The 26,158-nt window shown below is 44.5% G+C and overlaps 1 protein-coding gene across 2 annotated transcripts in view; it reads left to right on the top strand.

Annotated features, from left to right (window-relative positions):
• Nucleotides 1-708: 708 nt before the first annotated feature.
• The window catches only part of RRAGD (Ras related GTP binding D), a 40,634-nt gene continuing 15,184 nt past the window's right edge, over nucleotides 709-26,158 (top strand). Inside the window, exons 1-4 of one of the 2 annotated variants that reach the window (XM_032858107.1) lie at nucleotides 709-1,132; nucleotides 19,439-19,734; nucleotides 24,711-24,910; nucleotides 25,813-25,927. In XM_032858107.1, the coding sequence (XP_032713998.1) occupies nucleotides 997-1,132; nucleotides 19,439-19,734; nucleotides 24,711-24,910; nucleotides 25,813-25,927 (747 nt within the window). In that variant the 5' untranslated portion in view covers nucleotides 709-996. The remainder of the gene's footprint in view (nucleotides 1,133-19,438; nucleotides 19,735-24,710; nucleotides 24,911-25,812; nucleotides 25,928-26,158) is intronic. The other variant, XM_032858106.1, reaches the window with a different exon arrangement.

The raw sequence follows: 26,158 nt of genomic DNA, 5'->3' as shown, positions 1-26,158 counted from the left end.
CCAAAAGGCTGCAGAGCAGCCTAGGCAGCCATGAGGCATGTTACGTTTTTTAAGAAACATTTTACATCTGGATAGGCCTGATTCTTTAATATTCTTGGTGGGAAGCACTTTGAACCATAAACGCACACTGAAAGGCAATTGCTATGGAGACTGAGCCTCTGCAGTAAATTTCTCCGAGTTTTCTTCTCGGGGAGCTTCAGTACCCATGCGGTGTCCTCGGCACAAGGCTCTGGGTGGGGGCCCGGGCGCAGCAGTGGTGGGGAGGGGGAAAGGCAGCCCACTTGGGACTGGGACCCTCTCCAGGACTGAAAGCCAGAGAGGGCCTCCAAGGTAGGGTGTGTGTGCTGGAGGTGGGTGGGGGATACGTTCTCAGGTTGTGCAGGCCCCCAGCTTGCCGGCCTGTGCGGGTACCACGTGCAGGAGGCGCGCGTGGGGGCCCCTGGCGCGCAGCCGCGGTGGGTGACTGCGCAGCGTCCCAGAGCCCGCGGTACCCGGCGTGTGCCACTGTGAGCTTCTGGTTAGGTGGAGGGCTCCGCGCCGCCCAGCACCCCTCCCCCCTTGCTCCCCCTCCCCCAGTGTGTGTGCGCGGCCTCGGGCCAGCGCCCCGCCGAGCGGTGCTGGAGCCCGGGAAAGCGCGGGCGCGCGCCCTTGTGTGTGTGTGTGTGTGTGTGTGTGTGTGTGTGTGTGACAGTGTGTGTCAGGTGACTTGGGTCACGCAGTCTCTCTCTCCCTCCTCGGGGAGGAACTGCCGCGCTCCGGCTGACTCCTCCGCCGGCAGGCGGGCGGGGCGGGGAAGGGGGCTCCGGGAGCGGTGGGAACCGCGAGACCCAGACCTGGACGCCGACCGCCGCGGGGGGCGCGCGGCCCTGCCTCCGCGGGCTCCCGTGAACCTCCAGACAAAACCCCAATTCAGAAACAGGCTGCGAGCAGCAGGGGAGGAGGTTTGGCCCCCACCAGGGACCCCCGCCGCCCCCGGGACGGCCGGCCGTGGGAGCGATGAGCCAGGTGCTGGGGAAGCCGCAGCCGGAGGAAGAGGACGACGACGAGGAGGATGAACTGGTGGGGCTAGCGGACTACGGGGACGGGCCCGACTCCTCGGACGCCGACCCGGACAGCGGGGCGGAGGAGGGAGGTGAGCGCGGGGTCCCCCGCCCGGCCCCACGCGTCCCCAGGCTGGACCCCATCCCTTTCCTGTGTGTCTTCCCGCCCCCCGCCCGACCAGGCGCGCGGGCCACCGACTTGGAGGGGATCCAGGAGAACGGAGTTGAGAGGTGGGGGTGGGGAGGGGCGTCCGAGGAGCAACCACGGGCTGCAAAATAGGGGATCCCGGGTGCAGGCGGCGGAGGGGGGACCCGGATCCGTGGAGAGAGCAGAGAGGAAGCTTAAGGGCAGGAGGAACGTACGCTCTCTGGCCCTTTCCAGGGCTAGTACCTTCCCCACCCCTCATCCGGAGCTCTCCAAGGGTCTGGGGGCTTAGGAATGGGAGGGGACTGCCCGACGCGCCCTGGGACCTCTCCCTGAATGCTGTCGAAGCCTGGTCAGATGTTGTGGCTAAAAAAGGCAGCCGGCGGCAGCGTGATTGGCAGGGTCTTCGGCAGCTGCGGGTGTCAGTCTTACCCCGTGTCGCCGCGGGAGGGGTCTTTGGGCTGCTCAGGTCTGCGGCGTCGGGGGCCCCGGTACAGCCGCGGGGGGATGCGCGCCTGTGATGTGGGAGTCACCGAGTGGCCGCGGGTTTCCCGGAGTCCAGACAAATACAGTTGTTAGGACACCTTATCTCTGCTCAGTGTCACCACCTGGGCATGGCCTGCCCTGGAGTGAGCGCGGGGCAGGGGAATACATTGCCACTCAGAAGCAAACTCTGTTCCTGTTTAAGAAGAGGGATTTAGCAATTGCTCAGCCTGTGGGGAGGTCCTGCATTTAATTCTTAAGGCCTAAGGAAGTTGAGAGTCTTAGGATTCCGGAAAGGTTCATCTCTTTTTGTTTGTCTCCAAAGCAAGGGGAAAAAAGTCTTCTATTGTAAGGTCACTTGAAAAGGTCAATAGAATAAGGCTGTTAAACAGAACATCTAGATGAAGCTGTAGGCTTCCTAGAGAAGGCACTAACTTCTAAAAATTTCACTTAGAAGAAATTGCGGGGGAGGGGGTAAAACTACCTTTGTGACTGTTGATTTGGAAGAACTTTTATTGAAAATTCAATTGAACTTTAAATTCCCATTCAAAGACTTTCTGCAGAGGAAATTGCCATTATTTTGTGTGGGGTAGGTGCTACTTTCAGTTAATCAGAAAGGGAAGAAAGGGGTGTGTATGTGTGTGTGTGTTTTAAAGGGAAGAAAGTTAACTAAACCTTGAGCCTGATAGATGAGAAAGAAGCTAAGTCACATTTTTTCATAGCATCCTTTCTCCGAAGAGGACTTCGGCTGATTCCCCATTTGCTTAAATTGGCGTGTGCACCTGTGTGCTACTTTCTTCTGCACTTCCCCATAATTGGTCCCACAGTTGAGCACGTGGCCACGTTTTTGTAGATAAAGGCTTTCAACCCTTTTGTTGGAGTCTCTAGGGCTACCTTTGGTAATTAAATTGTTCAGTCGCTTTGTTATTACTCAAATTGCTTTCGTTAGTTCCTTCTAGATTCTTAGAAGACTCTGGAGATTCAGAATGGGGATGTATTTGGAAGATATTTGAAATGGTAGACACACAATAGGGCGCATGTATGATACTCTTTTAAAAAAAGAAAAGTGACTATATCTGGGAAGAAAAGCCCTGTAATTGGATAGTTCTGAGGACCCGACACATTCCTTGGAATGCAAAGGACCTGCTTATTTATTCTGCAGTTCTTTAAGGGGGGACACTTTCAAAATTTGATTTGAGGACTTGAAATTGAAATGAAAGTAAAGCTTTGCCTGAGGGGTGGGATTGCCTGAACAAAGGGCTTCCCTAGAGCCCAGTCTTGAATGTTCCCCACTGCTCCTAACCTAAAGGCAAACTCCTTTGTAAGGGATGCTTTTCATTACTTCAGTAATAAAATAATCCATCGTGAGTTCTTGGGATCAATCTGGAATCTTGCTATAAAATTGTTGAGTATATTTATGTGGTAAGAGGAGTGACAGATGATTATTTGCTCCTGCAGACTTTACTGAAGCTGGGTCTTTCCCCCTGCGCCTGCTGTACATAGGTGGTCTCTTCTCAGAAGACTTCCTCTGTTACCTCAGGTTCCTGTTCTTTCCACGTATCCCTGGCTTTGATTTTGGGGTTTAGGCCTGAATGCAGAATCTCTTACCAGAGCATTCACTTTCTAGAGTGGCAGATAGTTTCCTCAGTCAGCAGTTCTAGCAACAACTGTCCCTGACAATGTCATGACAACTGATGGGATCCTGGGGAGTTGGGTTGAGGGTGGAGGCCAGGACTTGTGACTTTAATTCCTGGGACCTCAGGTGTCACCAGAGGGTCATCTCAGTTTCTAACAGGCCCTGGGCACCTGTTGCGTTGGAATCCTGTGTTTATTTTGGTAAAATTTACATTTACCTACTCTCAAAGAAAAGGAATGTGGAGGGAAAGGGACTCTTACTCTGAGGAAAGGTGGATACGCTACATTTTGAACTGTGAACAAAGCATTTCTTTTTTTTTTAAAGGAAGATTTTATTTGTTTTTTTTATTTTTAAAGATTTTATTGATTTATTTGAGAGAGAACACAAGAGAGGGGAGGGTCAGTGGGAGAAGCAGACTCCCCACTGAGCAGGGACTCCAGGATCATGACCTGAGCTGAAGGCAGACACTTAACAAACTGAGCCACCCAGGTTCCCCAAACAAAGCATTTCTTTGATGAACACTCTTCCCCCTTTACCTTCCTCATGGACTTGATTTAATGCCGTTGCTTAGTGGAGACCTGGGACTTTTTCCGTGGTTCAGAGATCTACCCGAGCAGGTGGGATGCAGGACTGACTAGCATCACCTGGTAAGTTGCAAAGCAGTTTATCAGGAACTGTGCAAAAGAAGGTAGATTCAAAATGGATAGTGTGAATTTCATTTCCCTTAGTCTTAGAAGGAACTTCAGATCTTATTTTTAAACTGAGGACCTTGTAAATTTTACCACAGTGTGCAAAATTTGAAAACTTAATGCAGCTAAGGTGAAACTTAAATTGCACTTCTCTGGCTTGCACTCCAGCTTTTATTCATGAATAGCTGGAGTGCTCTTTGGCAGGTTGGTTCTGTTAAGGACATATTTGGGCACCTCTCAACCCCCCTTGGAAGGTAGTTAATCAGAGATAAGGTGAGGTCTCCCCCTCAATCTCCTCACTCCAGTTAAAACTCCAGAGAGTGGAGGCAATAAATAAGCCATTAAAAACAATTGCAGCAAATACAATGATTGTTTTTAGACACATGGGGCTTAAATCTTTAGTAAATTACTGTGCTTTAAAAATTGCAGAAACAAGGGGCACTTGGGTGACTCAGTGGGTTAAAGCCTCTGCCTTCAGCCCAGGTCATGATCTCAGGGTCCTGGGATCCAGTCCCACATCGGGCTCCCTGCTCAGCTGGGAGCCTACCTCCCCCCTCTCTCTCTGCCTGCCTCTTTGCCTACTTGTGATCTCTGTCAAATAAATAAATAAAGTCTTTTAAAAAATTGCAGTAACAAGAAAGCAATTAAAAGATCATATGGGGGGTGCCTGGGTGGCTCAGTGGGTTAAGTCTCTGCCTTTGGCTCAGGTCGTGATCTCAGATCGAGTCCCACATTGGGCTCCCTGCTGAGCAGGAGCCTGCCTCCCCCTTCTCTCTCTGCCTGCCTCTGCTTACTTGTGATCTCTCTCTCTCTGTGTCAAATAAATTAAAAAAATATTAAAAAAAACCCATATGGGGCACCTGGGTGGCTCAGTCGGTTAAGTGTTTGCCTTTGGCTCAGGTCATGTTCTTGGGGTCCTGGGATAGAGTGCTGCGGGCTCCCTGCTTGGTGGGGAGTCTGCTGCTCCCTCTGCCCCCACCCCGCTCGTGCACATGCTGTCTCTCTCTCACTCAAGTAAAATCTTTTAATTAAAAAAATAAAAGATCATATTTGATCAGAAAGTGAAATTGTTTTTTCCCAAAGTCCCTCTCAATTTTGGAGGGAAACTTAGCTAAGACAGCTGCTCATCCACAGTCCAGCCAAGGTGTGGTCTTGTTTCCACAGCAGCCTGTGAACTCTCTTAGGGTCTGAGGAAGTGACAGTACAGGTGGTTACTGGAGAAACGAAAAATCAACGGTCAGCAGGTGATAGTTCCCTGATGGGTACGAAAGCAGTGAAACCACTGGTGTGCAACTATTAATCATGAGTGTCAGCTTTTTTTTCTTCCTTAAAGTAATTTAAAAATTATTAGTGAATTCATCCTCTCTTTGTTCCTTGGGAGTAAGTAGAGATAGGTAATTGTCCTTCTGATAGTGACACTGTGGCTCTGAAGTGCTAGGACTTTTCTGCAGCCATAATACGAGTTAGACCTGAGTAAGGTTTAGGAGAAGGTCAAGTTCATGGATATGTAAATCCATTTCCTTGTAATTCTGCTTTGTCCAAAAAGAGTTGGCTTGGCCACAGCCCTGACTATGCCTAATCTCTTGGGTTTCCCTCTGGCTCTGGAAATACAGAGATACAGAAGAGCTGAAATAGATTAAATACAGAACAGTAAGAAACGATGTGACCAAAGTCACACCTTAGGCACAGTGTTTGTTTAAATACATATGGCACAGGTGGGTGTGAGTGGGGGGGAGGGGCAGAGGGAGAAGGAGAGAGAGTCTTAAGCTGCCTCTGCATGGAGCCAGACACAGGGCTTGATCTCATGACTCTGAGATAACAGCCTAAGCTGAAACAAGGGGTTGGATGCTCAACCGACTGTACCACCCAAGCTCCCTGAAAGCATATTTTTATATTGGATGTTTTGTAAACATGTTTCAGTGATTCAGAGTATTACAGAATCTTGATTCTCTACTTCTATCAGAAATCTCTCCCATTTTCGTATCAGAACAGACATAGGGTAGTCTGATGGGGAAAAAGGAAGCGGAACCCGAGTTCTAGAGTTCCGGCTAAGGGATGTAGTTCTCAGTTTAAAGGACCATCTTTGTCAGTCCCCAGCTGACTGCGTGTCTCTCTGTTTACCCTCTGCTTCAGTCCGTCCCCCTGACCCCATAGCTCTTGTTGGTGACACAATTTCACTTCATAACACATCAGTCTTTCCTGATCATTTTTCTCACTTTCTTTGCCTCCTTTATTCATCCTTACTTTTTTTTTTTTTTTTTAAACCTTTTCTTTCTTCCTCTTCTGTGAAAGCTTTCAGGATGTCTTGTAATGGTGGCTTTCCCTGGTTCTGCTGTGACACTCAAGACAAATGGGCTTTTCACTCCTGGCCTAAATCATGCAGGATGCAGTCGACTTTTTCCTCTTGAGGACCTTTGGGGGAGACTCTGGCTCAGTTTCTCAGGGCATAGGGTAGAGGACCACAGATAACCAACCTGGATCATTCTCAAAGCATTAAAAAAGAGAAGTTCACAAGAATGTTTTCCCCTTCTTACAGGAGCATTAGTAAATTAGAACACATTAGAAAGCTTACTGAATATATATGTTAGGGAAATATTCATATATGGGATTTTTCTTTAGTGACCTGCCACTGTGATGTGAAAGAATTTCATAGAGAAAGATCTGGTCTTCACATATAAATAAAAGCCACCTTCAAAAACTTTCATGCCTTCGAAAATATATGTTCGGTTTATATTTAATTCTTCTTACTAAGTAGTTAATCAAATGGGCAATGAATCTTTATGATTTTTGCATATTCTCTTATTAATGACATTATTCATATATTTAATTCTCACTAGGATGGAATTTCTCCCTGAGCTCCTGGGTCTTTTTTTTTTTTTTTTTAAGATTTTATTTATTTATTTGACAGAGATCACAAGTAGGCAGAGAAGCAAGCAGAGAGAGTGGGGGAAGCAGGCTCCCTGCTGAGCAGAGAGCCTGATGCAGGGCTTGATCCCAGGACTCTGGGATCATGACCCAAGCCAAGGCAGAGGCTTCAACCCACTGAGCCACCCAGGAGCCCCAGGGTCTTTCTTTCTTTTTTTTTTTTTTTTAATTAAATAGACTCTACACCCAATGTGGGACTTGAACGCATGACCCTGAGATCAAGAGTGGCATATCCACAGAGCCAGCCAAGCACCCCTGAGCTTCTGAGTCTTGAATGTATAAGTAGTTCCATTGATCAGAAATGTAAAGGTTCACAGATAATGTTGCAAAGAGAAACGAGCCAGAGGCCTCTTCCTAAAAGCATAAGTAAATAGAAGCTTAAGCCTTGGATGACCCCACAGAATACTAATAGCAAAGAAATTCTAGCTTTCCGTTAAGGCCGTGGGAGCTTCTCACGGCAGCCACGTTCCACAAAAGGCCCTCTCATCACCTAGGCTTGGACTGGGGTAAAAAAAGAAAGAAGAGTGGGTGCACATGTATACCAGACTGATAGGTAAGGCCTCATGGGCCAGGGAGCATGTATGGGGTCACATAGCTGGTACGTGGCAGACTGGGACTTGAACCCCAGTTTGTTACTGTCCCAGTACTATTTAAACCATTCCACTTGCCATCACTTTGCCACTGTGTTTTCCTAATTTTTAATTAAACCTCTGTTTCATTTTCCCATTTTGGACCCGCTCAAAGGTGTCAGCTCTTGGCAAACATTCCTTAATTAGAATAGTTCTCAGTTGTATAGTATTTCAGAATTTATGAAGTGTGTGTCCTGTGATATCTCCTTCTCTCCTGAGAGACCACGTGAGCTTAAGAAGGTAAGGCTAACCCTGTTAGAACTGTGTCAGGCCTTGAGTTCCCATTTTCCTGATCTCTGGTTCCTTCTTTGCTGTGAACATTCCCAACCCACAGACCAGCCAGGTGTGGCTCCCAGGCAGCCACATACTCAAGGCACTGATGCGTCTTTCCCTTCCTTGTGTATTTATAAGTCCTATTGGTTTTTGACAGCGATCTGCCAGTTACTGATAGGGTATTTGGAAAATTGGGGAGCTCACAAGTACAGTGCAAGATAGGTGAGGTATGTTCAGTGTCCCTCACCGCAGTAGATAAACTACCTAGGCAGAAAACTCATACTCTTGATACTCAAGTGCTGATCTGGGCCAGTGTCAGGAAGTTTCTTTTTAAAGCTTCAGTTAATTTAGCTTCCAGTTCTGCTTAGTCACTTTCATGCAGTTATCCCAACCAACAAACATCTATTGAGTATTTATTGCGGTAAGCACTGAGGCCTCAGTTTTTACGTCTGGAAAGGATACAGGTTAGTGCCTTGAGGATTAGAGGTGACCCACTGTGCTATGCAGGTGATTAGTGAGTGAGAACTGCTGGGTGGTAAGAGGTTGGAGCTGGCTGGTTTGAGCCAGTTCATGGTGGCCAAGGCTAAAAGCTCTCACAAATTCCCTCACCCCCCAGGCAGCGAGATTAGGGGAAAAACCTGCAGTTGAGGCACTAATGTCCTCAGCAGCCTTCATTCCCACTTCAGACCTGCCGGTGACCTCTTGTTACTGTTCTCCCCAGGCGCCGGATCCTTTTCTGACCTGAGCTGCAGGAAGACAGGCACCCCAGAACCCACAGCTGTAAATACCCGTTCAGCCTTTTTCCCTTTACCTCTTTGTGAATGGGCCCTTGTTAGCTTGGTCTGCCAGCTTGGGAACTCAGGGCTTCTTTCTCCCTTGTCATATGTGTCCAGGGGATCACTAAATACTATTGAGTCAGTTTGAACTTCTCACAGATCTGTTCCTTCTGACCGTTTACACTGTCTTTGCCTTAGTTCTTTCATTTCTCATTTGTGTTCTAGAATAACCTAACTGCTGTGAGAGGAAAAAACTTTCCCTCTATTCTCTTAAATTCTGAATTGAGAGCCTGCAAATTAAACTGACAAAAGGTGGATTAACAAGAGAAAACCAGATTTAATTATGTACTAATGCATGAGAGTTCACTGAAAGTGCAATTTAGGTGTTTAGAGGGGTGTCTGGCTGGCTCAGTTGGAAGAGCATGTGACTCTTGATCTCCTGGGAGTAGAACTTACTCAAATAAATAAACTTAAAAAAAAAAAAAAAGAGGTGCTTAGATTTCTGGCTTTATTACTATCTTAATAGAGGATAAGGAGGGGATGGGGGTCAGTTCTGGGAGAATGAGTGACTTCTTGGAAGGGAGTTGGGGAAAGGGCATTTATGGAAAAACAAATGACTTTTTGGAAAGATAAATGGGCCCACAGGAGAACAGCTGGGAGGTAGGAGAGTTTGGGGACCACATCTGTTTGGGTGTGGTGCCAACTTCTCGTCTGTCTCTTCACCCAAGAGAAGATGAGAGTTGCTTCTAAGGAGATTTATGGCAATTGAGTTCTTTTGGGAGGCTCTGCTTTAGGGAAATAAGGGACTTCAGTATCTTTGGCTCAGTATACTTTTTATGGCACAGTGACTTATTCTAGACCCCTTCACTATCTCCCCACTGACCCCCCTCTAGGGGGTCTATTTCTGGAGTGAACCTCTTGAAGTGTAAATCTGATCATGTTAGTCTCCCCGTAAAATCCTTAGTGATTTCCTCATGGCTTTCAAAGCAAAATCCAGACTTCCCAGCATCTCATTCATGAAGTAGCAGAGTCTAGTAGTGGTTGACAAAATATTTTTGACCATGGTCCACAATAAAAAATGTATTTATATTGTGAACCAGCGCCACATATGTGTAAGTAAACTTGGAAGAGTTTTGCTAGCAGTATATACTCCTATTATACATGATGTACTCTGGTATTTCCCAGTCTCTTCTGTTTTCTTTGTTGCAGTTTTTGTTTGCTGGGAGCTAACAGACTTCTCTATCAACAAAGCTATTCAAAGATATTTATTGGACTCATGCCACATGCTTTATAATTTGCCTGGGTATATGTGGTACAGACAGTAAACAAACAGACAAGAAGACAAATGTATAAAGTAAAATGATAGTTTTGTATAGTGATAAGTATTTTTTCTTTAAGATTTATTTATATGAGGGGTGCCTGGGTGGCTCAGTGGGTTAAGCCTCTGCCTTCAGCTCAGGTCATGATCTCAGGGTCCTGGGATCGAGCCCCACATCTGGATATCTGCTCATCAGGGAGCCTTCTTCCCCCTTTCTCTCTGCCTGCCTCTCTGCCTACTTGTGATCTCTCTCTCTGTGTCAAATAAATAAATAAAATCTTAAAAAAACAAAAAAAGATTTATTTACATGAGGGAAAGAGGGAGAGTGGGCAGGAGGAGGGGCAGAGGGAGAGAATCTTAAGCACATTGCCCAGTCACCCAGGAGCCCAAATGTTGTTCTCAATCTCATGACCCTGAGACCATGACCTGAGCCAAAATCAAGAGTTGGTGGCTTAACCAACTGAGCCATCCAGGTGCTCCCAGTGATAAGCGCCTGGGTGGCTCAGTCGTTAAGCACCTGCCTTTGGCTCAGGTCATGATCCCAGGGTCCTGGGATCCCTCATCGGGCTCCCTGCTGGGCGGGAAGCCTGCTTCTCCCTCTCCCATTCACCCTGCTTGTGTTCCCTCTCTGTCAAATAAATAAATCCTAAAAAAAATTTAAAAAAAGACACAGGGTTGTCAGGAAGTGATGGGGTCTGATTCAGCTCAGAGGAGGTAAAATTGCTGCTGGGATGAGTGGGAAGAAAGCTAAGGGAGGCCTTTCAGGTGGAGGGAGTTGGATGTCCAGGGTGAGGAACCGGAAGGCCAGTGTGGTTACAGGATAGGGAACTAGTAGGGAGGATGAACAGGGCACAGGATGAGAGGGTGGCCCATGTAGGGCCTTTGCAGAAAGAAGGTGTTTGGATTTTATTCTAAATGCTGTGGGAAGGAAGTCACTAGCCAGTGTGCAGCCTTTTCTTGTCTTTAAACTACATTCCTTAAACTCCCGGAAAGCCAGAATCTCTTTCTGACACAACCTTTCCTTCATTCATCTCTTTCCACCTCCTTTTCTATAAGACTCAGCTTTTTCTCCATGGAGTCCTCTCTCTGAGCCCGTGAACACCTCTGTAACAGTGCACTGTAATTGTCAGGGGTTTTTTGTCTGTTTTCTCCTCTAATCCCTAAGGAATGAATCTTTCTTTGTGTCTGCAGCCTGTGTCTCAGCCCCCTGTAACACTTGGCAGAGGATCAGGGCACCTTTATGAAACTGAACAAATGGCCCTCTGGTAAATTTCACCTCTCCCAGCAACTTCCTCCACTCCCGCTGACACCAGCTGACACTTATAAAGGGCCTTCCCTGGGATTCCATCTCCAGGCCCAAGTCCTGTGGTTCCTTTGTGATCTAAAAGCATTAGCCCTTAGCTTGTAGCACTCATCCTTCATTCTCTTCTTTTCACCTTTCTCAGGATATTCTTTTTTTTTTTTTTTTTTTTAAGATTTTATTTATTTATTTGACAGAGAGATCACAAGTAGGCAAAGAGACAGAGAGAAAGGAAGCAGGCTCCCCGCTGAGCAGAGAGCCCGACTCGGAACTCGATCCCAGGACCCTGGGATCATGACCTGAGCCGAAGGCAGAGGCTTAACCCACTGAGCCACCCAGGTGCCCTCTCAGGATATTCTTGAGCGAGCGGTGATGCACGGGGAAAGTTCAGTGGGGAGAGCCAGGGGGCCAGGAGGCTAGCTGGGTGCTGCATTTCGTGATGTGTGTTCCCTGCTATCACTCCCAGAGTGGGTGAGATCCTCTGGGAAACCCCACATGGTTTCAGAAGCAGAAATACTTAAGGGGAGGTGGGAGATGATAAGAGGAGAGATTTTTTTTTTTTAAGATTTTTTATTTATTTGACAGACGGAGATCACAAGTAGGCAGAGAGGCAGGCAGCAGCAGAGAGCCCGATGTGGGGCTCGATCCCAGGACCCTGGGATCATGACCCAAGCCGAAGGCAGAGGCTATAACCCACTGAGCCACACAGGCACCCCGAGATTTTTTTTTTAATATACATGATCTATATCAGACCCTAGAGGCCTATCATGCTTGAAAGCAATGGCAAATCAATTTTTCCTTTATTTTATTTATTTTCTAAAGTAATCTCTACACCCACCATGGGGCTCGAACTCATGACCCCAAGATCAAGACTCACATGCTCTACTGACTGAGCTAGCCAGGGGCCCCAAAGGAGGGATTTTTTTTTTTTTTTTCAAAGGAGGGATTTTTTGTGAGCAGTCCTCTGTGATATAAGCAACTGGTCCATAGCAGTGGTCAACAAAGTTTTTTTGACTGTGGATCACATACCAAATACACTTAAGTTGTGAACCAGGATCACATAGGCCCAAGTAAATCTAAAAGAGTTTCGCTAGCAGTATGTACTCTTACTACGCATGGTGTTCTCTGGTATTTCCTAGTCTCTTACGTTTTCTGTGTTGCAGTTTTGTTGAATGCCATCTAATTGTTGGCTAAGGCTCTATGTGAGGACTCCACCACGTATTAGCCCTGTGACCTTGGGCATGTTCCTTCCCCCAGATTGTTCAGGTGCAAAACAGACTTGTACCTCCTCATTGCCAGGAGGATGGGGGGTGTGCGGGGAGGAGGAGGGGGTCCAAGTTTGCAGAAATGTCTAGCAAGGTACCTGGCATGTGTCCATACCAGCTAAATGTAAAATGCGTCTTCCTGGGTCTGAGGGGTCTCCACGGAGTTGATGGTACCCTCGCAGATCTGGCCCCCCATTGCCCAGCACTTTACTGTTGGTGGCCGATGCTTGAACTTGGCAGGGAGAAGGTAAACACTTCGAACTGTGTGTATACATTGTAGCGGCACATGCTTCTCAACTTCCCAGCCAGTCTGTGTATGTAAACTAGCACATACACTACCTCCTCTCTACCCGGTGACCTTCCATCACCTCCCACTCTACCAGGAGGAGGAGGGGGTCCACCCTCCGAGGCACGAGCGTGCATGGCCAGACTACGCCGACACTTTTGCAGACCCTGATGAAGGGAAGTTAAAATCTACACTGATCTCCAGTAGTAAGAAGTAAAAACATGTGTAAACACTTAAATGTTTTTGTGCTTATATATCATTTAAAGTAGACTTTTGCTTCCTTTGATTGGATGGAGTGTTGCACAGCAGAAACAGAAGGCATAGACTTTGGGATGGGCCAGCCCTCACCTTTGAATGTTGACCTTCCTGAGCTTGTAATTTCTTTACCTGTGAAATGGAGATAATACTGTGTATTCCTGAAAGAGTTGAATGGGGTGAAGTGTGGTGAGTGCCTAGTACAGGACTTGGCATATGGAAGGTACCTTTGTATGTGGTTGTTGAGTTTGAGTGCATGTTTTCCTGTTCTACGAAAGGCATGGTGCCTTTGCCTAAGCTCTGAGCTCTGCTCTTCTCAGAGAGCCTCCTTCCACCACCCCCATCAACCCCATCCAAATCCTGCACTGCTTTGTCTGCACTCATAACCCTTATAATGCACTGAGTTCCTTCCCACTCCCCATAGGCATTTCTCCTACACTTGGCATTGATCTAACACTAGTTGTTTGTGAGGCAGTAATAGAACAACTATAGCTTTTGATATTTCCATTTTTGTCCTTGAGAACACATTTACAAATCTTTTTTGTCAGGTGCTCTTTTTTATTTTTATTTTTACTTACTTTAAATTTTTTGTTTAGAGATTTTATTTATTTATTTGACAGAGAGAAAGAGGGAGAGACCACAAGCAGGGGGTGTGGCAGGCAGAGGGAGAGAGAGAAGCAGACTCCCCTTTGAGCAGGGAGCCCAGGGTGGGGCTCGATCCCAGAACCCTGGGATTATGACCTGAACAGAAGGCAGATGCTTAACCGACTGAGCCACCAGGTGCCCTGAGAATACATTTATTTTTTATTTTTATTTTTACTTTATTTATTTTTTAAAAGATTTTATTTATTTATTTGACAGACAGATCACAGGTAGGCAGAGAGGCAGGCAGAGAGAGAGGGGAAGCAGGCTCCCTGCTGAGCAGAGAGCCTTATTCAGGGCTCGATCCCAGGACCCGAGCTGAAGGCAGAGGCTTTAACCCACTGAGCCACCCAGGTGCCCTGTGAATACATTTTTTTTTAAGTGCTGTATTGAGGGGGCTCCTGGATGGCTCAGTCAGTTAAGCCACCAACTCTTGGTTTTGGTTCAGGGTCCTGGGATCGAGCCCTGTGTCAGGCTCCACACTCGGTGAGGTCTGCTTGAGAATTTCTATCCCTTTCCCTCTGCCCCTCTCCCCTCTTGCATGCTCTCTACCTAACTAAATAAATCTTTTTTTTAGAAGCTGTACTGAGGTATAGTTAACGTAAAATTAAGTACATTTATTTGATAAGTTTTGACATATGCATTCACCTGTGAAACCATCACCGTAGCCAAGAACATACACATTACCCCTAAAAGTTTTCTTATACACCATCAAGGTCGTTCCCTCTGACGCCTTCTCACTACCTCTTGCCATTTCCCAGGCAACCACGGATCTGCTACTTGTCACTATAGATGAATCTACAGTTTTTAGAACTTTATGTAAATTGAATCACAGAGTATATGTCTTTTTCAGCTGGCATCTTTCACTCAGCATAATCATTTTGATATGCACCCATGTTATATGTGTCAACAGTTTATTTTTATTGCTGAGATGCACCGTAATTTATTTATCCATTCACCTGGTGATGGACATTTGGGTTTCTTTCTTTCTTTCTTTTTTAAGATTTTTTAAATTTATTTGACAGAGACAGAAAGAGAGGGAGTACAAGCAAGGGAACTTGGGGAGGAAGAAGCAGGCCTCCTGGGTAGCAAAGAGCCCAACAGAGGGCTCGATCCCAGGACCCTGAGATCATGACCTGAGCCAAAGGCAGATGCTTAACGACTGAGCCACCCAGGCGCCCTGGACATTTGGGTTGTTAACAGTCTTCGACTATTACAAATAAAATTGCTATGAGCCTTTGTATGGACATATACTTTCATTTCTTTTAGGTAAATATATGGCTGCAGAATGGCTGGGATAATATAATACATGTTTAACTTTTTTTTAAGATTTTATTTATTTATTTGTCAGAGAGAGCGAGAGAGCACAGGCAGACAGAGTGGCAGGCAGAGGGAGGAGCAGGCTCCCCTCCCCGCCAAGCAAGGAGCCGGATCTTGGACTTGATCGTAGGACGCAGGGATCATGACCTGAGTTGAAGGCAGATGCTTAACCGACTGAGCCACCCAGGCATCCCTACATGTTTAACTTCTTAAGAAACCGTGAAACTGTTTTCTAAAATGGCTATACCTTTCTAATTTTCCACAAGCAGTATGAGAGTTCTAGTAACTCCACATCCTCATCAACACTTGTTACTGTGTTCTTAATTTTAGCCATCTTAACTGTGCACGCAATAATACCTCATTGTGGTTTTGATTTACATTTCCTTGATGACTGGTGATGGGCTGAGCATCTTTTCATGTGTGAATTTACCTTCCATAAGTCTTCTTGGTGAATTGTCTGTTCAAATCTTTTCTCTCCGACCTTTCCAAAAATTGAATTTTGTTTTCTAATTAATGGGTTTTTAGAGTTCCTTATATGTTCCACAAATCCTTTATCAGAGATCTTTTGACCTATGGCTTGCCCTTTTTATTATTTTAATGGTGTCATTTGAAGAGCAGAAGTTTTTATTTTAATAAAGTCCAATTTGTCAAATTGGGGGGAGGGTGTTATAGTTAAGAGATCTTTGCCTAACCCAAGGTCATAAATATTTTCTCCTAGAAATTGCATAGTTTTAGGCCTTAAATTAGGTCTATAATCTATTTTTAAGTTAATTTTTGTATTTGGTATGAGATGTGGTTTGATTTTTTTTTTTTTTTTTTGCATATGGATATCCACTTGTTTTAGCACCATTTGGCAAAAATGACTATCCTTTTTTCCATGGAGTTGGCTTTTCATCTTTGTCAAATCTCAGTTGTCCTTGTATATGTGACTCCTTATTCTATTTGCATGATCTATTTGTCTATCTTTGTGCCCATACCACATTATCTAGACTGGATTTTAAGTTTCTCCATGATGGGAACCATGTTTTGCGTATCTTCTTGTCCAACCAACTTTACCAATTGGCTACTTTGAGTATAGTAATCAATATAATTATTGTATTGAAAAAACAGAAACCTTGCAACAACCACTTAACAAACAAATGTGGAGTTGAAATCACAGTTTAAAGAGTATTTAATGTTTTGAAATATTTCTGTGTTTGCTTTGACTCCCTATACATTAAACATTTTTTCAAAACTAATTTTAAATGTGTGTGTGTGTGTGTGTGTGTGTGTGTGTGTGTATAACCACACACATAAATATATGTTTTCTTTTTAAAATTAAGCCACGGGGGTCCCTGGCTGGCTCAGTCAAAGCAGCATATGTCTCTTGATCTGGGAGTTATGAGTTTGAGCCCCACGTTGGGTATAAAAATTACTAAAAAAAAAAAAAAAGCCTTAAAAAAAATTAAAGCCAAAATCCCTTTGGTGATTTCCCCCAATCTTTCACCCATGCATTCGTTGTTTGCTGTGCACCCTTCTGGACCCCTTTCTAGTGTACTTTCACAAGTATTTATATTTTCTACTGGTTTGAGATAGTTATTCCTGATGTCACTTTAACCTTTATCTCATACTTCCCAGCAGTGTATCCCTTTGGATTACATTCTGAGAGGATTTGAGTTTGGGTTCACTATTGCCTTCTTTATCTGTCTTTATTCTGTTTTTAAATCCATGTATCTAACCCACACACACACAATTATATTTTTATTTCTAAGATCTCTAAGGCCATTTTTTTCATGGTTGCTCTTATTCTGAAACTGTTCTTGTTTTATGGTTATCACATTTTCTCTGAATATTTTATGTTATTTTATTTTATTTTAAAGATTTTATTTATTTATTTGACAGAGCAAAACAGTGAGAGAGGGAACACAAGCAGACGGAGTGGGAGAGGGAGAAGCAGGCTCCTTGCAGAGCGGGGAGCCTGATGCGGGGATGCGATCCCAGGACCCTGGGATTGTGACCTGAGCCAAAGGCAGATGCTTAATGACTGAGCCACCCAGGTGCCCCCCTGTGAATATTTTAATTATACTTAACTTGAAAGTTTACTCTGACTCCTTATGAACTCTGCTTCTTCAGATGTATGTTTGGGTACATGGATACTAGACTTTTGAGGAAGTGTCTGGAGGGAAGATAGTACTGCTTCCCCCTGTTGAACTCCACGAACTGTAGGGAGAGTTAGGAAGGGCAGCACGCTTGGAGCATGGTTGTGTGGGTGCCCCCTGTTCCTGCTGGGCATTCTGAGCCCCTGGAGCACTGCCTTCCCCCTCATACCCAAACTCCTCTAGTCACTGCTCTTACCTGAAATATGTACTAGGTGGGTGGGTGGCAGTGGTGCACAGAGTTTATCTGTTGGCTTTTCTCATTATGATTCTCCAAATAACAACCCTGTTTGTTGTCTTCATGTCCCTCCCTGTTTGGGCTTCTACCAGTTCTACCTTCTGTAGCAGAACCCTACCATTCCTAGTCACGGGCTGCAGGTTCCCTCTTCAATCTGACTTTGTGTCTCTTGGGGTTTTCTCTGTGATCTGGCAACTTTGAGAGGTGGTGGTGGTTGTTTTGTTTTAAGCTCAGATATTCATGTTTATTTGTTCATCTATTTATTTACGGTTTATACCTTTTCTGTTAACTTTTAGGGATTCGCTGTGGGAGGGAAGGTTGTGACATGTTACCAGTCTGAAAATTATAAAACTGGAAGCCCTGTTTTCTTTTTTAATTTATGTTCTGCTTTTGCTAAGATTGACTTGTAATGACAATGCTGTGAGTGAGTAGCATATAATGGCTGATGAAGAAGAAGCTGCTGGTGACTTGTTTGGGTGTGTTTTTTCTAAAGAAGCATTATTGTTTCTATAGTATATCATCAGCAGATTGTTGAACTGGGTTAAGTTGAACTGGAAAAGAGTGTGTGGGTAGGGCGGGAGTAAAATGTTGCTTATAATAGAATAGCAACAGTGCACATCTGAACCTGCTTACTTTTTCTTTTTTTTTTTTTTAAGTTTTATTTATGTATTTATTTGACAGGGATTACAAGTAGGCAGAGAGGCAGGCAGAGAGTGAGGAGGAAGCAGGCTCCCTGCTGAGCAGAGAGCCCAATGGGGGCCTCCATCCCAGGACCCTGGGATCATGAGTTAAAGCAGAGGCTTTAACTCACTGAGCCACCCAGGCCCCCCGAACCTGCTTACTTTTTCTTTATTCAGTTATTGTTTTACCTGAAATTTGTGTGTTTACCAAAACCTACTGCAATTTTCAAACATCAAAATATTATATATAGGAATGAAATTCACTAAGATATCATCAGGTATTAATATGTGTTTAAGACAGTTGTAGAGACTTAGAAAAATTTATTAGTTGCAATAAGGGAAAAAAGAATTACTTTCCAGTCACAATTGAATTAGATTGGGACCAGGGCCTGAGAAGAATGTAAGAGGGTTTGTCAGAAGGAAACTAAAAAGAAATTCATGTGCATTGGAAGTGTATTTTCATTTCTTTGAATATATTCCCAGCAGTGGAATTGCTGGGCCGTATGGTGACTCAGTGTTTAACCTTCTGAGAAACTGCCAGACTGTTGAAAGCACATCATTTTACGTTCTCACCAGTAGTGGATGCAGGTTCTAATTACTCCATAGCCTCACCAACACTTGTTATTGTTTGTCTTTTTTATTATAACCATTCCAGTGTGTGTGAAGTGGCATCCTGTTGTGGTTTTTGACTAGTATTTTTTGGATGGCTAATGATGCAGAGCATTGTTTCATGTGCTTATTGGCCATTTTTGTATCTTTGGAGAAATGTCTCTTTAGATCTTTTGCCCGTTTTTTGTTGTTGTTGTTGTTGTTGTTGTTGTTAGGTTGTTTTTATTATTGAATTGTAAGAGTTCTTTGTATATTCTGGATATTTGTCCCTTTCTATATATGTGATTTGCATAAGTTTTCTCCCATTCTGTGGCTTGTCATCACTTTCTTTATAATGTCCTTTGAAGCACCAATGTTTTAAATTTTGATGAAGTCCAAAATTGTTCGTTTGAGGCATAACTCAAATGAAGAAGCATCTCTTTAGGGCATAGAGAATCTGATGATCTAGACAAAGAAGACATTGCTTTGGAATGCTAAGACTGGATTTCTTCCCCTCACACTCTGCTCCAGGAAAGCTCTACTTGTCACACGCCAGATGTGCTTCTTGTGATACGGAGTTGGACAGGTTTTCTGCCCTCTGGAATGCTGTGACAGGTAGCGAGACAGCATTTTTCAGTGTTCTGCACTTCCCAAAAGGCCCCTGAGTGAGTGGCGTGAGGTCGTCAGCAGTCTCTGTATCTGGAAGAGTGGCAGTGTCTGTGAATCATAAATCACATCTGAGGTGGAAGTGAAACTCCTCTAATTAACCACTGTGAAAGCAACTCACCCTCATTCTCGTTTTGTGGTTTCTCTAGTTCTGGACTTCAGCGATCCCTTCAGCACTGAGGTGAAGCCCAGAATCCTGCTCATGGGCCTGAGGAGAAGTGGCAAGTCATCTATTCAGAAAGTTGTTTTTCACAAAATGTCTCCCAACGAAACGCTGTTCTTGGAGAGCACAAACAAGATCTGCCGGGAGGACGTTTCCAATAGCTCCTTTGTTAATTTTCAGATTTGGGACTTCCCAGGACAGATTGACTTTTTTGACCCTACCTTTGACTATGAGATGATCTTCCGGGGAACAGGAGCGCTGATATTTGTCATCGACTCCCAGGTAAAGTTCAGTCTCGGGGTACATGGGACTGCAGGCCCCTTCTCCCCCACCTGACACAGTCCCTCCCATGTTCATACCAGTTCCTTTGTAATGTTTTTTGTTTGTTTGTTTTCAAGAATCAGGAATAGCCCTTTATACCCAACAAGGTCTCTCAGTGGGGGCTCTCAGGGTTGCAAAGGGGAAAAGTCTCCCTCTGTGGAACCCTAATCAGTGAGCAGTGAGCACTGTCAGGGCATTGTGTACGTCTCAGCAAATCACAGAAACCTTAGAGATGGAGGGGGCCACCATACAGGCCAAGGACAGCAACTACATGTCCCCTACCTGCCCCCCTACTCTGGACAGACATCTGTAAAACAGCACAGGTTTTCTGCAACAAAAATATGCATATAAATCTGCATTTTAAAATGGTTACTCTTTCCTAGGAAGATAAAGTTCTAACTGTGAAGGTTTTCTTTTGAATTAAATTATTTTAATTATTAATAGTATACAATTGATTGACAGCATAACTGTTATGTGTTTTAGAGGTAACTATTAAAAATAAAAAGTAAAAATTGGATTGATAAGTATACGTCTTAAGACAATGGATGTTTTCCCACTTAATTCACCTATGCATGCTTGAATAAGACAGAATTTGGCATAAGTTCTATTTTTGATTGTGTCAATGTGAGCGCTGAGAAATCTTGTTCGCATAAATAAGTAGATGGATATGGGGTGAGTTTTGTTATAGCATTCGCTCAATTATTTAAACTCTTTCCAAGTTACATCCTGTAAATTGCCCAGTTTTCTATCACTAAGGCTTGTTTTTAGTAGTTTATCAGTAGACATCCTGATTGGGCTTTCCTTTAACTTTGCTGAAAGCAAAGATGTGGGGACCCCCTGACTGGTGAAGGGCCTTTGTACCCAGAAATCAGTTATTCACTTTATTAGGATACCGACTAGTCTTGTGAATTGTCTCTTTGGTCCTCTGGGCCTTTCACCTGTGAAGTGGGAGCCAGCAGTTGAAGGGGAGGAGTGGGGAGGGAAGCAGCAGACTACAGGTGCATCTCAGGCATGCCCGTCTTAGGAAAGAGTACAGGGAACAACTGGGACAATGACACTCTTCAAACTCTCTGTGTCCAGGCCCTCTTAGAAGGTGTCCCCGAAGGCTCTCCCAAGGGCTCTCTTTTAGAGCTGTGGGGGATAAATGGCAGTGAGTCCTTCCAGGAATGCACTAAGCAGCTCTAAGTTCAGGACATGCTGTTTTCCTGAAACTGGGCCTGCAGTCAGACAGATGGGCCGAGCACACCTGCCTTTTCCAGGAGTGCCGATGGAGTTAGGGAGGCAGGGATATGTAAGCTGTTAGTAATAATGGTTCTGAGCCCGTACTTGGAAACCCCTTCTCTGAGAAGACTGCTCCTGCCTGAGCTCATCATAAACTCATTCAGGGAACCAGGTGCCTGTTTAATACAGTAATGAAGCCTTTTCGTTCCAAGTGATTGCACTGCATAAATACTTCCAGTGTTGTTGGTGGGAGTGTGGCCGTCCGGAGGAGTGGCTCGCTCTTTCTTTCCTGGTGGTGGTGCGCAGGGAAAAGACTTATTCCAGCACCGGATCTGTGAACAGCAGTGCCTCCCCTCCCCTGGGCCCATCTGGAAAAGCACGCTTGTAGACACCTGCATCAGGTCCAGGTCCTGCCGCCAGTCGCTGCTTTCCTGGCTGTCCCGCTTGTACTGACCTGTTTTCTGGCCCATCTGTGGCCTTGGCAGTAGGCCCTGCCTTCCTGCCTATGTCTGCCAGCACAGAGATGAGGGAGCTCGGGCGGACAGGAGGAGCCGAGCAGCTGGGTGCGGGCTGGGGCAGAGGAGGGAGGGTGGCAGGGCTGACGAGCCCTTGGCAACGTCCCACTCACCTGTTTCTTCTAAGCTCCAGTGTTTTCCCTAAGTCACCGGGCTGCTGCTTCTGTAGTTGTTGAACGAGGTAGCAGCACCAGTAGCCTGACCCTCCGGTAAGGAGGTTGCAGTCAGATGACTCATCTTCTCAAGACAGTGGCTTAATAAGTACTCACTTCAGTACTGTATTGTGCTTCTATAGCAATTGGCATTTCTAGAATTCAAATGTCTAACGCAACTCTATCCTAGGTGTTTGTACTGTGGCTGTACGGTGGCTAAAAAAGCTTTGCTTGCTTATTTTTAAGTTGCCACTGTAATTTGGTTTTAATTTTACCTGAACATGAAAAGCAGCCCTTCAGTTTGAGCTGGTAAATGTGTGTTTTCTTTTATTTTGTTTCTTGTGTTTGTTTTTTTTTCTCCTAGCTTAAGGTCAGAGAAAGACGAATGTTTGAGAAATTTGTCTTTTTAAGTCCCACTTTTAAAAAGGGCGGAAAAACATTGTTGAGAGCTATCATTTACTAAAAAGGAGGAATAATGAAATAAGCTATTTCAGAGTCTGTGTAATACATACTTTTGCTTTGGAAGCAGACTGCAAAAAACATGTTTTCAGGGATTTTTATATGATGTAATTACAAGCACTGAAAAGAAACTTAAACTTCAGGCAGTCTTGGCAGGCACTCGGACGTCATTGCCTTTATTTCTAAACAAGGCTCTGTTGGTCTGACGCCTCATATTTTTATTTTTTCCTTGTGAATTCCTCACAATCACAGGATTGCCAGATAAATACATCACCAAGGAGAAAATGTGTCCTCACAGAATGTTGTAAAATGAAGGAGCATGAAAGCATCCAGAGTGATTTCCTGTGAGCTACCCGTAGGACACCACCTTCCCCCCAGGCAGAGCCTACAACATGTCCCACACCCCCCAGGGCCACCCTTGGCCCCCCTGAAGCCATGTCACATGGGCCTTGGGATCCACAGTGGAGGGTCGGCTTCCTCTACATTGGTGATTGTGACCTGCCTGTAATTCCTAGATCTAATTTTGGAATAGGAATGAAGGTGGTATGTTTCTCCTGTATTTTTATTTGTTGTAGAAGATAGTAACAAACACACTGAGAAAAATCAGCCACGCCCCCTCTGTTACAATGACGCAAGTATTTTCTTCTTTCAGATGTTATTTTTGTCCTGGTAGGTATGTGCCACTTCATCACTTGGTTGGTAGTCAGATAATTTTATACGCCTGGCAGGGAAGTTACAGTAATAGCTTCTAATCTTTTGAGATGGTGATACTCTCTTGACATTGGCTAGTTTTGCTCATAGATGTGTCCCCTTAACTCCCCTCTTCAGTTAAAGACGTAAACAAGGGGAGCCTGGGTGGCTCAGTGGTTAAAGCCTCTGCCTTCAGCTCAGGTCGTGATCCCAAGGTCCTGGGATAGAGTCCCGCATCGGGCTCTCTGCTCAGCAGGGTGCCTGCTTCCTCCTCTCTCTGCCTGCCTCTCTGCCTACCTGTGATCTCTCTGTCAAATAAATAAAATAAAAAATCTTAAAAAAAAGACAGTAACAATTACATATGATAAAATGCATTCATTTTGAGTGTACAGTTTAGTGAGTTTGACAAATTCATATAACTTGTAACCACTTTACAGTTAAGATGTAGAATATTTCTGCCACCCGGAAAGCTTTCTTTGTTGTCCTTTCTCAGATGGCCTCCCCCTGAATTTCAGGACATTGTAAATGAATTCTGTATGTTGTTTAGGGATACATATGTATGTAGTACTGGAGAAAGAGATGATTGAGAATAAACACTAAACTCAGGATAGTGGATACCTCTGGAGGGTTGGGGGTAGAGTGATGGGGTGGGCTGGGAGAATGGGGAGAGACACTCAGGGATTCAGTGTCTACTGTTTTTTTTTTTTTTTTTAAAGTTTATGTATTTAATTAATCTCTACTCCCAATGTGGTGCTTAAACTTAAGACCTCGAAATCAAGAGTCACATGCTCAGGGAGCCTGGCTGGCTCACTTGATAGAGCATGCAACTCTTGATCTCACTGTTGTGAGTTTGAGCCCCATGCTGGGTACACAGATTACTTTAAAAAAAAAAAAAAAAAAAAGACTTGCGAGGTCCTCCAACTGAGACAGCTAGGCATCCCTACTGTTTGATTTCTTAAACAGGAAGATGCAAAAGCAGATGTTCATCATATTATTATAAAAGTGTCATTGGTAAGGAGGAGAGAAAAATAGTATTGCGTTATTTGGGTCAGTTACTCATGATCAGAGGTCAGCAAACTGTTTCTGTAGAGGGCTAGATGGTAAGTGTTTTAGGCTTTTCAGGCTGTCTGTACTATCTCCAAGGGGTCTCGTCAGAGGAACACCCTTCAACTCTGCCACTGTACCACAGAAGCAGCCATAGATGGTATGTAAATAGATGAGCGTTCCAATAAAACTTAACTTATAAACAACACACAGTGGGTCCATTTTGGCCCTCGGGCCATGGTTTGCTGACCTCTGATCTAGACCATGCTCTTATCTTTCCTTCTGGCTCCTTCCCCATCCTCCCAGTGACCCATATCACATTTCCATCTCTAACTGTTCATCACAGTTCACCCAGGGACTCAAAAATCGGGGAAGAATAGTATCCCAGGGAAGGTTCTAGGTGGAAGGGGGACATTTTGAATTCAGAAAACCGTAACGCTGGTCTTAATGACTGTCATCAAGTTACTACGTAACTGCCTACAGCTGTGTTTTTCCAGCCCTTTTCATCTCTTTGTTCATGAAACTTCAGTTTCCAAACTTGAATTCCATGAAACCAGCTCTTATTTGGGCTTTTGCAAACTATTTTGGAGGATTGTACCCACATGGTTTCCAGATTAGGAGTGAGTATGAAAGGGAAAAAAAGGTAACTGTGAAGTAAGGTGATAGATAGATTAATTAACTTGGTTGGGGGGGATCATTTCATGATGTATACGTATATCAAAACATCATATTGTACCCCTCAAATATACACAGTGCTTGTCAATCATACCTCAGTAAAACAGGAAAAATGAGTGTCTGCGGACGGTAGCATAGAAGGCTTTGGCCTCCCCTGACAGGAGTGTGCCTTTGTTCCCAGGACGATTACATGGAGGCTTTGGCCAGGCTCCACCTCACCGTGACCAGGGCCTACAAAGTGAACACTGACATCAACTTCGAGGTGTTTATTCATAAAGTCGATGGTCTGTCAGATGACCACAAGATTGAGACCCAAAGAGATATTCATCAGAGGGCAAACGATGACCTTGCTGATGCTGGATTAGAAAAAATTCACCTCAGGTGAGAACAGAAACCCTTCTGGGATCACAGTTCATCAACGGAAAGAAGCAGGTGTGGAGTCCAAAGTCAGCACAAGTGGTGTGGTATTCACCTGTTTACCCTATTTGTGCTGTACACATTGGGACAGTATTTGGGAAAAGCAAGCTTTGCATGTACTAATTCTAATTTTCGTTTTTGTTTTTTAAAAAAAAATGGCTAAAGCTAATTTTTCCCACCTATGAAAACCGTAAAACTCAAGAACATAATCCAGGAAGTTAATCAAGGCTGAAGTTTACAATTCTTAATAAATATGATAGTATTTATAGCCACAAGTAAAAGATAACTCTGAAGATAATTCAAATAGAAATACAGAGGAAAACCACTTGTCTATTAAGGTTTTTTTTGAGATTTTATTTTTAAGTAACCTCTACACCCAACTTGAGGCTCGAACTTAACCCCAAGATCAAGAGTCGCATGGTCTGTCGACTAAGCCAGCCAGGTACCCCTCTGTCAGTTTTTTATGGGGAAGTGTATGCATCATTCAATTTGCAAATTGGAAAGTGAAAATATTAGAAGATTCAATACCAGTAACATAGGCATTACTAACCTAACAGGAATGTGTAGACATGACCTGGTATGGATTCTTTTGCAGAATGTAAGGAAGCTCGTATGGGCACATACCACTGCATTTTTAGGCTTTCCAGTCCAGCCAGTCAGCATATGAGAATGGGCACAATTCTTGCTTTTTGGGAGCTAGGGAGGAATGGCTTGTTTTTCACCAGGGTCATTTTGAATTCTGAAGGGGGCTAGAATGCGTGTGTAGGGACAGTAGTATAGACCGCTGGCACTGGTGTTGTGACAGCCGAGGCAGTCTGTCCCCCAGTCAGAAGGAAAGTGTGATGAAATACTGTTCTCTCTTTCAGCTTCTATTTGACGAGCATATATGATCATTCAATATTTGAAGCTTTTAGCAAAGTGGTTCAGAAACTGATTCCACAACTCCCCACCCTGGAGAATTTGCTAAACATCTTTATCTCGGTAAGTAAATAACATCCTCCTGGTAGAATCATTTGCAGAATTTTAGAATAACATTGAGAGCGTGAAAAGAGTCTTATTTCTGCTTGCTCTTACGGCATTGCAGGGTCACTGAAGGATTACTCTGGAAGATTGCTCCAACACAAAACATGCTGTTTTATGTTCTTTAAACTTTCACTCCCCGAACCATTTCTGTTCTATAAATAGAGTGTTTGTTAAAGTCATAGGCAGTCT

This window comes from Lontra canadensis, unplaced genomic scaffold (genome assembly GCF_010015895.1).
Source record: "Lontra canadensis isolate GAN:19392208 unplaced genomic scaffold, GSC_riverotter_1.0 scaffold14, whole genome shotgun sequence".
Classification (NCBI taxonomy): Eukaryota; Metazoa; Chordata; class Mammalia; order Carnivora; family Mustelidae; genus Lontra; species Lontra canadensis.
The sequence above is the reverse complement of the archived record's forward strand: the minus strand, read 5'-3'. Positions and strand labels throughout refer to the sequence as shown.